Source organism: Cucurbita pepo, chromosome 7 (genome assembly GCF_057944985.1).
Source record: "Cucurbita pepo subsp. pepo isolate OVF chromosome 7, ASM5794498v1, whole genome shotgun sequence".
NCBI classification, from domain to species: domain Eukaryota; kingdom Viridiplantae; phylum Streptophyta; class Magnoliopsida; order Cucurbitales; family Cucurbitaceae; genus Cucurbita; species Cucurbita pepo.
In genome coordinates, this window is record NC_141804.1 from 8,001,037 (window position 1) to 8,011,520 (window position 10,484).

Here is a 10,484-nt window from a genome sequence, read left to right on the forward strand (position 1 = left end):
CGAAATGTTAATCCAACCCAACTCAACCCTTATAGTTTGGGTTGTGTTAGTCCGGATTGTTGCGTTGTCGGGTTGAAAGTTTAAGATTAATTTTATTAATTTAGATTTTTATGTTCGTATTTTATTAATATTTCTATTCTCAATATTTTGTGGAGGAAAAAAAAGGGTAAAAGTACTAAAATACCCCGAAATTTAATACGGCTGGGACGGCATCCCTTTAAAATTGACATTTTTCAGTTGCCGACGTCACTCTGATTCCCAGTCTTCCTGGAAAGTGAGACAACTGAGCTTGCTTAAACCCTAACAATGGCGATCGTGAGTCCCCAGCAGCAACCTCAAATCCACAGGTTTCCGCAATTCAAGTATGTTGACGGCGTTCGATGGCTTCCACCGCTCTCCGCATTCGGCCGGTTTGCCGTCGTTGCACTTTTCGACTCCGATTCTGACTCATCCTCCATTGAAATTCACTCCCTTACTCAAAATCCGCTGGATATGGCTCCTCAGTCGGCTTGGACGTCACCTTCAAGAATCTCTTCCCTTAAAACCTCTCAATTCTACCAAAACCCTCTCGTTTTCGCTTCGACTTATACGGGCTCTCTTCATGTTCTATCTGTCGAGCCAATGGATGCGTCGCTCGATTCGGAGCTCTCCGTGCCTGAGAAGGTATTGCACGATAGACCTATTTCTTGTGTCGATGTGATGGATGGTGGAGGTGAATGTCTGACCGTTGCGGAAGATGGACGGGTGAATTTGGTTAGCGTTGGGGAATCTGGATTGAATTATCGTCGGATATTCGATAGTAATGGGTTGGTGTCGTATACTGCAGCGAAATGGGCATCCCCCACTGAGTTTGCGACAGGAGGTTGTGGGTTTAGCTTGCAATGGTGGGATCAGAGGAAGCCCGGTGGAGCAGTTTCTCAGTTTAAGGGCGACTGGTATGTGAATTTGAAATTTCCCTGGCATTCTCTCATATATAGTTGAACGTTTAGCATCTAGGGGATTGGAACAGAAATGTAGGAAAGACCCTGTTTTCTGAAACAGGAAGTGGCTTCTGAGACTGCCTTGCTATAGAAAAATCAACAAGTCATAGTGTAGATCGATGAAAGATCAATCGGTTCCTAAAAATGTTCTCTGGTTTGACTATAAAAATTAGGAAATGAAATTTTGATATTGTGAAGTCTTAAAAAGTGTAAGGCGCCGTAGTTGATTAATAGATGTGTTGAATTCATTCTTGTGGCAATTTTGCAGGGCTTCTGGTATTGTTCACTGCATGGACATCCATCCATCCCGAAAACACACTTGTTTGGTAAGCTCTGTTGCCTTAGCTTCTTATCCTTACATCACACCTAAGTAGTCATAATCACGTGTGTTCGTATAAACTCCGCAGAAGATCAGGACTCCAAACTTGTGTTTCCTTTCCGAACTTCATCTTTTTTTTTTTTTTGTCCTAAAACTTTTTGAGAGATATCATGATTGGGTCGCCCAAGCCAGATCTAGGGTCTAATAATGAGGGTAGTATTTTATCATGGTGGAGTTTTCTTGCTCTCGCTATCATTTGCCTCGGAGACATGGTCGAGAAGTACCATGCATGGTTGCTTCTGACTCCCTATGAGCCGTTTGACGACCTGAGTTTCTGTACTTTCTTCCGTTAAGTTTGGTTTATAGTGCTAAACATGCCTCTTAAGAATTCTCGACCTTACACTTTTAGTAGATTACTTGAGCAGAGTTATTGAGCTAATTAATTCAAAGACATATAGTTGTTATTTGTTATCTCTTGTGTGAGTTCAGGTCGATAGTGAAATTGATTTTCCAGCCTTAGAATCATCACATTATAGAAATTTTTAATGGTTCTTTTTTCTTGTTTAGGTTGATACCACTTCATGTTGTTCCATCTTTCTTATCTTGCCCTTATTTATGAGCTTCAGTATAAGTGTGCTTATTATTCCCCATGTTAGGCAGGAGGCTCTTTCGGAACTGTCTTTGCCTGGGATTTGAGGTGGCAACAGCAGCCTATCATTCTCTCAGGTCTAGAAGGGAGCAAAACATCAAATTTTTCGCCATGTGAAAGTGAGGTTTGGGAGGTTCACTATGATCCTTATATTAAGTCTGGCAACATTGGTGGCATGTCATCTTCGCAGATTTTACCTGCCATGATCTGCTCCGAGGATGGGATTATAACTAGTATTGAACAAGGTAGAAACTGGTGCTGTGACCATGTTTGATTGGTCGGGGCGAAACATCGTTTATCCAAAGTCTTTTTGTTGCTACATATCTAATATATAAGTAGTTTCCTTTTTCGTTCTGTTATCTAATGCCTGTTGGCTATTGTCTTATTTTCTGTTCCACATCCATAAAGTGGCTCAACTTTTCTATTTATGTGACTTGTAGGCAAGCAGCCTGTGGAACTGCTAGCAGAACCTTGTGCAATTAATGGTTTTGACATCGACCGTCAACACCCATCGGTAAGTTGCCTATATAACTATTATATGAAAACTTATGTTGTATACTTTATTCACTGTGTTGTCCCTATCTCTAAAATAAGCGTCTTATCTAAAAGCTTTGAAAATAAATGGTGAGAGGGTTTAAGTGGTGGTGCTCGCTATGTTTAAGGCTCTCTAAATATGCTATGCAGGAAGTGATATGTAATTTGGAATGGGAATCCGTGGCCATCCTGTCAAGACCTTGATTTTCAGAAGTCATCGTCTTTTCTAAATCGTTTGGTTCCGATGCACAATATCGATCCCTTTGACGATGTAAGGTTTTTTGTATCTATAGCTTTTTTACCTCTCGCAGAATGCATGCGATTTCTTAGTTTTAGGCTCATGTAAAATTTGAGGCTGTTGCTGGGTTTGGTTACACCACATAATTGGAACTGAATTTTGATATGGATTATCATACTGGTCTTGACCATATCAGGGTGATATGAATGATGTAATTTTGCATTGTCTTTTTAATGTATTTCTTCTGTTTTTCATTCTACGTCTCAACATGACGTTTTTACCTTTTAATTTTTGTACCAATTAATGTTTACAGAATGTGAAGTACTTAGCTGAGCTTTATTGGAAATTTTTAATTGGCATTATTAGTTGTTGTGACTTAATTACAGGTTGGCAGACAGGTATTTTGTCGAGTAATTTTTTTATCCGAGTAGAAATCTTACCTGCTAATTATCGTGAGAAATTATTTATGCCATGACGCTTAATTTTATCATTAGATTAAATATGTTTGATGTGCAATATGCACAATCGTTGAATATACGAAGAGGATAGTATTTTAGAGTTATCCTCTAGGTTGGGTTTGGTATTTTTTTAATAACTTTTGCATTTTTTTATGATTTATAATTGCCATCTTTGTGTATTTTATGATCCTGTATTTTATAATTCAAGAAATTTGTGATCTTCCATGGTTGGAATTGCCACCATGCTAAGTGTGACAGTCCTACATTTTTAACCGAGCGGCGTCATGATCTTCACACACTCACGACCAGCCTTGAGGGGAACCCAAGTCCCATATGCATTTTTCGCCCGACTTTGTGGCTTCGTTGAACCTTCAGCGAGGGTTGTCTTTGCCAACTGAACACAACTTATACAGAATCCAAGCTTGTTTGGCCACACACGTCGCATGAACATGCATGTTCAATCGTCTACGACCCAACCGACGTGCCTATACACTAGGCCAAGTCATTTGTCCAGGTTCTATCGAGGCATTGGACCCTCCTGTGTCCATGCCATATTAGTTACGAATTTTGAACTGGATAGCGGATGTATGATCCAACCTTCGACACATGGGCTGGGGCACAATGTCGGTACACTGTGTTGTTCGATATTGTCCTTGAAAAACTCATTTTAAAGGAAGTCGCTCAAGACACTCCTCTCGTAATGTTTGCCCTCACTGTGACACACTATGTGTCATGGGGTAGCTCGCTTAGGCCACGGGGCCCGGAGTGGTGGAGAGTTGACACTATGTCTCCCCCTATAATACATTTTGGAGGCATTTACAATCTGAGACATGATTTTGGCGAATGGGCATACGGTGTCAACGAGTGTCCGTCCGACGTTCGATTGACACCAAATTTGACGAGTTTTCATATTTCATATGGACGGACTTGACTCCAGAACCGCATGTTTGAATTCCCTTCGGAACCCCGAATGTTGAGGTTAAGGCCCGGGGCCCCACCTAGCCCTTCAACAAGCCTATCTTTGACACTCATGTCTACTCATTGCCCCTATCTTGTTAATGTCTCGTCTTCTTTTCAATGCACATATTATATGGGTGTTGGATGATGCACCGTCCTCCTAGGTGGCACCATGGCCTTTTGGCCCTCATGTGGCCGGATGGGCGCCACTTGAGTGTCGTCGCTTTGCTTATTGCAACGTGAGGATCACAACCTACTCTATTCACAATATGGTTGTGAATCATGACTGTCCATCATACGTTAATATTATCGTTGAACATAATTTTTACTATTGTTTTTCTTATCATTGATCTTTTATTTCTCTTTTATCTAATTATGAAATGAACCTTGTTTGGGAACGTAAATATTTTTACTTGATTTGGTTGTCTTTAAAGCTTGTAATAACTTAACTATTATAAAGTCATTTGATCATTCATTTTGATTTTGCATTTTGAAGTTATTAAATAACCTTTTGGAGGAGGATAGGTGAACGAACATGGTTGTGGAGAAAACATGAGGACAGAGCTGATAACAGGAGTAATTAGATCAAACATGCATGGAAATTGAAGGAAGTGTATGTTAGTGACACATTTGTAAGAAACCACCCATGAATTATAGTATTCTTTTTATTAAAACTTGTTTACTGCATTTAGATTGGAGGAATTCCATGCATTATGCTTTTTACAAAATATATCGTTGAACCAATCAAGGAAAAATTAATGAGTCTCTTCATCTTGACTGCCGAAATGATACTCATATGAACTGTATTTGGTAACATTATGTGCTACCAAAAGCCAAACATGAGTGATCAATTCACCTCCATGTCTGATATGTTCTGAATGATATTCCATTTCACAGTGACTTGCTGCATATCCCAACATCTCAACCCACATACTCCCTATTACCTTCCATATGTTTTCATTGCTCATTGTTGATAAGCTATCTGCTAATTCTTTTACATCCTTCAGCAGATTCCAATTCCCTACAACTACTTTCTCTGCTTCTGATTCAGGTGGTGCATGTGGTTCCTTCACTTGAAGGATACCTTCTTTCTGTAATCCTAACAGATCTTTGCAGGCTTCCTCTTTGTTCAGACGTCCAGTTCTCGTTAACCTCCCGAGCTTCACGCAAGAATGGTCAAATATGATATCTCCAGTTGTTGATGATAGCACATGCGAACGCGTCACCAAAAGGTACATCATATAATCTGATATATTCATGATAGCTTCCATTTTAGCAATGTCAGTAGTATCATGAAAGCTCTCTATGTGATAGAAAATATTTGTTGTGATATGCCATATGAATATGCTCTTATCGAATGGTCTCTTGTCTACTGTTGTTTCAAGTGCTTGGATCACGTCATTGAGTTTGAGTTTTTCTCGGTACCTTCCGATTGTCCATTGGCCTCTTTGATCGAACTCTTCTTGTCCTTTGATCTTATCTATCTCTCTGAGTTCTGCTACCACAAGCTCTTTCACTTTCGGATCGACGTCGATTCGATCCAAACTCAATTGCTTTCGGAGTTTCATATCCATGCCCCAATATCGGAGAATTTTGATTCGGCTGTAGTTTCGGTGCTTGGTTTGCAAGCAGAAATCTAAAAGATTGAACTGCCCCATTGTATTGGACCATCTTCTCCAAGTTGCTGATTGAGGGGCTAGAGACTGCAAGAAACCCATAAGAAAAGGAAAAGTTTCATAGTGCCTAATCATTTGGATTATAGCCCAATCTGTGTATGGTAATCTCAAGATCTGATATACCTCAATTATCAGAGATGCTATCAACACAAAATGGATAAACCCAACACTGATATTATACACAAAAGCATCCTTGAACAAGACTGAAAACCCAACTAGTGTGGCTATCAAGCTAAGTAAGCTAATACAACGGAGAATTAAACCCTTACGAGTATATACGACCGGTGCTTTCGTATAAAGTGCATCGTACATGAAACCCAGCTCAGAATCTGTAATTCTGAACACGTCTTCATAGTCACAGTCGTCGATGTAGAGTTTTTGGTATTCGCAATCAGTTGGAGGATAGTAAAGCCAATTCTCTAGATGTGGTTTTAGGCAGCAAAATCTATAATAAGCTCTTAAGATCAATTTTGCCTCTGGGAGTTCGTTCTCTCCCTGTGGCAGTTTGTCGAATAAACGAGCTACTTCGTGATATTTGAAGAAATCGGCAATTGTGAAGCCGAAGTTTCCGTTGAGTGCTGATTTTAGAGCCCATGATGTTTCTGCATACTTGATTATCCCAGCTAAAGACATTGGCAAGTAAAGAAACGATGTTCTTGAATTTGTCCATGACCTTATAAGAATGTAGAACATTATAGTCACTTGGATCACCAAGCTGAAAATTTGCCTCACTCCTAGCTGGTTGTCTTCGATCGAGTAGGCTGTGATCGTATCTGGATTTCCTATTTGCATGAACATCAATGGTGCCAACAACGCCTGAATTTGGGTGTGCGTATTGCGTTGGTCTTTGCCTATTTCGATTGTCGTTAGCTTGCCCAGAACAACCGTTGCTAGTTTAGCAGCCAATAAGTAGGAAAACCAAACGGTTAAGCTGAGCTTATATCCCGGTGTGTGCCTTCGACGACATCCATTGAAAGTTAAGATAATTTGGAACATGAAGTTTGCCAATACTAGCAACTCAATGCCCCAGTAACTCCATAAGGAACTGATATCTCTTGGTATAATTTTTTCAAATAGTTCAGAAAACATGGTTTCTTCTGTCTCGTAGATATGTCAAAACGAAGTGAAGAATGTTTGAAAACTGCTAGATGATAGAACAGATTCCCATTGTTATCTCTAAGAAAAAAGAAAAGCTTTATAAGAAGATGAAGAACAAAACATATATGAAAGGCGAAAGGCGAAAGAAGCTGGAATCGAAGGTCGTACCTGAAGCCAAAACTCGAAAAGAACAAATAAAATAGTCGGAAGAGGCTAATGAATTTAGAAAAGCTACTTCACATATATAACAAGATAGGAGAAGTCATCCCCAGACATATTCTTGAATTGCAAGCAAAATTTGTGAGCTTCTAGTTTAATGTATCTTGTGAGAAATTGGCATCTTCATAAGGACATTCCTTTCAAAAGAATAAGAATTGCTTACCTTGGACAAAACTTTTGGCATCTATCTTATTGTAGTCAAACAGCGTAGCTGGGGTACAGATCTGTGGCCTGAAAGTTCTTCCCACATGGGAGTTTGTGAAATAGGAGCATAATGTTATTATACTCTTTAATCTTTAGAAAATTTGAAGATCATTACAAGGAATATGGGCATGGTTTAGAACTATTACACAGGACTTTTAAAAATAAGTATTGGCCTGTTTCATTCGTTATTTGTTCCCATCCATTCACAAACTTAGGCATATAAACACTACATGGGATCCCACATCGGTTGGGGAGGAGAACAAAGCATTGTTTATAAGGGTGTGGAAATCTCTCCCTAACAGACGCATTTTTAAAAACCTTGAAGGGAAAGCCCAAAGAGGACAATATCTGTTAGCGGTGGTCTTGGACTGTTACAAATGATATTAAAGCCAGACACCGAGCGATGTGCTAGCGAGGAGGCTGAGCCCCTAAGGGAGGTGGACACAAGGCGGGGTGCCAGCAAGGACACTGGGCCCCGAAGGGGGTGGATTGTGAGACCCACATCGGTTGGAGAGGAGAACGAAACATTTCTTATAAGGGTGTGGAAACCTCTCCCTAACAGACGCGTTTTAAAAACCTTGAGGGGAAAGCCTAAAGAAGATAATATATGTTAGTGGTGGTCTTGGGCTGTTACAAATGATATTAAAGTCGTACACCGGGCGATGTGCCAGCGAGGAGGTTGAGCCCCAAAGGGGGGTGAACACAAAGGTGGTGTGTCAGCAAGGACGCTAGGCCCCGAAGGTGAGTGGATTATGAGATCCCACATTGGTTGGAAGAGGAGAACGAAACATTTTTTATAAGGGTGTAGAAACCTCTCCCTAGCAGACGCATTTTAAAAACCTTGAGGGGAAACCTAAAAGTGAAAATCTAAAGAGGACAATATCTGTTAGTGGTGCGCTTGGACTATTACAAATGGTATCAGAGCCAGACACCGAGCGGTGTGCTAGCGAGGACGCTGGGCCCCTAAGGGGGTGGATTGTAAGATCCCACATCAGTTAGAGAGGAGAGCGAATCATTCCTTGTAAGGGTGTGAAAACCTCTCCCTAACCAACATGTTTTAAAAACCTTAAGGGAAAGCTCCAAGAGGACAACATCTTCTAGCGGTGGGTAGCTATGACACACTCTTTTTTGATTATTGATTATACATTATGTTTCCATTGGCATAGCTTAGAACAAGATCAGTGAGGTTGAAGTGAGGCAGTTGAAACAAAACTGGGGTAGCCTTGTTTGACAGATGTTAAGATTCGTAGCCAGCCTTGTACAGGTAGCTTCTTTGAGAAGGCTACGGAAAAACAGGTAAAAGTAAAAGTAATTGCATAAAGCTTGATTCATACAAGGGGGAAGAAATACCTTGTTCTTCTCATTAAGTACTCTTCACAAACAAGTAACTTTAGAGTCTAAACAGAATGTAATTTGAACCTCTGCTATGATTGCTGGATGATTGATTACTTGTGATGGTTGTTTTCCCTTGACCTTTTTGATACTTTGATTCTCTAATATATAACGTTTTTGGAAACCTTCCCTGATTTTGACCTCTCAGATAATTAAATATTGGTTTTCTTTTGATTTAGCTTTGCAGAATGTATTCAAGTCAACAAATTGGAGTGGGTTTATATTATGAAGAACGAGGTATTGTTGATTGTTTCTTTAATAGTTGAGTTTAAAACGCTAGTTTGTGTTTATTTGGTCTATGAACTTCAAAATGTGTTCTGAACGTTTAATTTTGTGTTCAATAGGTTGATGGATTTTTCTTTTTTCATTGTGTAATAGGTTTTTTTTTACTATTTGATATATTTAAAAAAAAAAATTTATAAATTTATTAGGTGCGAAATTGAATTTTATATAATTTTATATATGATTGATAAAAGATACCTACACTTAAAAGTTTAAAGATTTATTTTAGGATCATGTAAAGCAGAGCAGGGCTAATTTCGCTTAGTGTTCTCCCCTTTCGTTGAGTGCCCCGCCTGGTTCACTAGGTTGTTGGCCTACCAAGCACTGGCTGCTTTTGTCGTCTGCTTGGCAGGGTCTGCGCTCGTTATCCTTACTATTATATTTTATAGATTAAGAATTTAAAGATTTATTTGAAGTTCATGAACTTATTAAATATTTTTCAAGTTTAGAGACCATGTAAATTTAAAAGACTAAACGTGTAGTTTAGCATGGTTATATATATATATATATATATTTTAAAAACCTTGTCAAGTTCATATATGTATGTACATATATATACATATATATAATAATAGTGTATTATTTAAATAATGGTTATGAAATGATTAGATTTTGAATATTTATAGTAGAGTTCATAAATAATAAAATAAAGGCGAAAAGAAAATTCCTGAATATATTATTTAAAGATAAATAGGGAAAATGGGAAGGAAAAAAAGGTAAAGATAATATAATATAATATAATTTATTTAATTTTCTATTTGAAGTTATTGTAATTGTGATTTCATTCGTTTGTATGAAAGTCTAGTTTTTTGTATTTTTATTCAAAATAAATTATAATAAAATTACGAGAAAAATAGTAAAAGAATGTATTCTTGCCTTCAATGAGTTTAAATAGAATATATTTTATGGAAAAACCCAACCAAAACTACAAATTTAATCTTACCCTTCTGAAAAAATAAATAAAAAAATTAATTAATTGACAGAGCTACGTATGGAAAAAAAATATATATTTTCAAAATTTAATTCAATTCTAAAATATGAGGAAAATTGAACTCAAATATATAAATTTATAAAATTGGACGAAGAAATTATACTCACATCGTTTGAATTAATTTTTTAAGTGCTCATTTTAACGCTAAGAAAATTATTTCGCATAAACCATTAATCCTAGTAGTGTTTGTGGGTTTAATTGAGTAAGGTTGAAATGTTTTTTGGATTTAATTTAATTGTTTATAGTGTAAATTGTTCGGTACAAACCATCTTTATTAAATAATGAATTCAATTGGTTGGTTCGAGTTATTTTGTCAATTATTCAAAAAAATTTAAAAGAAAATTCTAGTTACTTTCTATTTAATTCAAATAAACATTTAAGTAATTTAATTTCAGAATAAATAATTTAAAAAAAAAAGATTATGAATATAAATATATATAATTGTATTTTTAGCAAAAAAAATAAAATAAATAATAATTAATTAATT

At 37.5% G+C, this 10,484-nt stretch overlaps 2 protein-coding genes across 2 annotated transcripts; one reads left to right on the forward strand and one right to left on the reverse strand.

Annotated features, from left to right (window-relative positions):
• The first annotated feature begins 236 nt into the window (after positions 1 to 236).
• On the forward strand, positions 237 to 2,974 carry LOC111798898 (Transducin/WD40 repeat-like superfamily protein). Its single transcript, XM_023682246.2, has 5 exons — positions 237 to 935; positions 1,249 to 1,306; positions 1,956 to 2,193; positions 2,389 to 2,462; positions 2,633 to 2,974. Exons 1-5 carry the CDS (start codon positions 307 to 309, stop codon positions 2,684 to 2,686), a joined length of 1,053 nt encoding a protein of 350 aa, XP_023538014.2. The 5' UTR covers positions 237 to 306; the 3' UTR covers positions 2,687 to 2,974.
• Positions 2,975 to 4,764: 1,790 nt separating this feature from the next.
• LOC111798897 (uncharacterized) lies at positions 4,765 to 7,467 on the reverse strand. The gene is made up of 2 exons (XM_023682245.2): positions 7,078 to 7,467; positions 4,765 to 6,987 (listed from the first exon to the last, which is right to left on the reverse strand). The coding sequence occupies exon 2, from the start codon at positions 6,898 to 6,900 to the stop codon at positions 4,891 to 4,893; it is 2,010 nt and encodes a 669-aa protein (XP_023538013.1). The 5' UTR covers positions 6,901 to 6,987; positions 7,078 to 7,467; the 3' UTR covers positions 4,765 to 4,890.
• Between the last annotated feature and the right edge of the window lie 3,017 nt (positions 7,468 to 10,484).

Bases quoted from the DNA above. Each gene is read 5' to 3' on its own strand.
- LOC111798898 (XM_023682246.2), top strand. From the start codon at position 307: ATGGCGATCGTGAGTCCCCAGCAGCAACCTCAAATCCACAGGTTTCCG. The intron at 1,307-1,955 runs GTAAGCTCTGTT...TCCCCATGTTAG, and splicing joins CCCGAAAACACACTTGTTTG to GCAGGAGGCTCTTTCGGAAC. The intron at 2,463-2,632 runs GTAAGTTGCCTA...TATGCTATGCAG, and splicing joins TCGACCGTCAACACCCATCG to GAAGTGATATGTAATTTGGA.
- LOC111798897 (XM_023682245.2), bottom strand. From the start codon at position 6,900: ATGTTTTCTGAACTATTTGAAAAAATTATACCAAGAGATATCAGTTCC.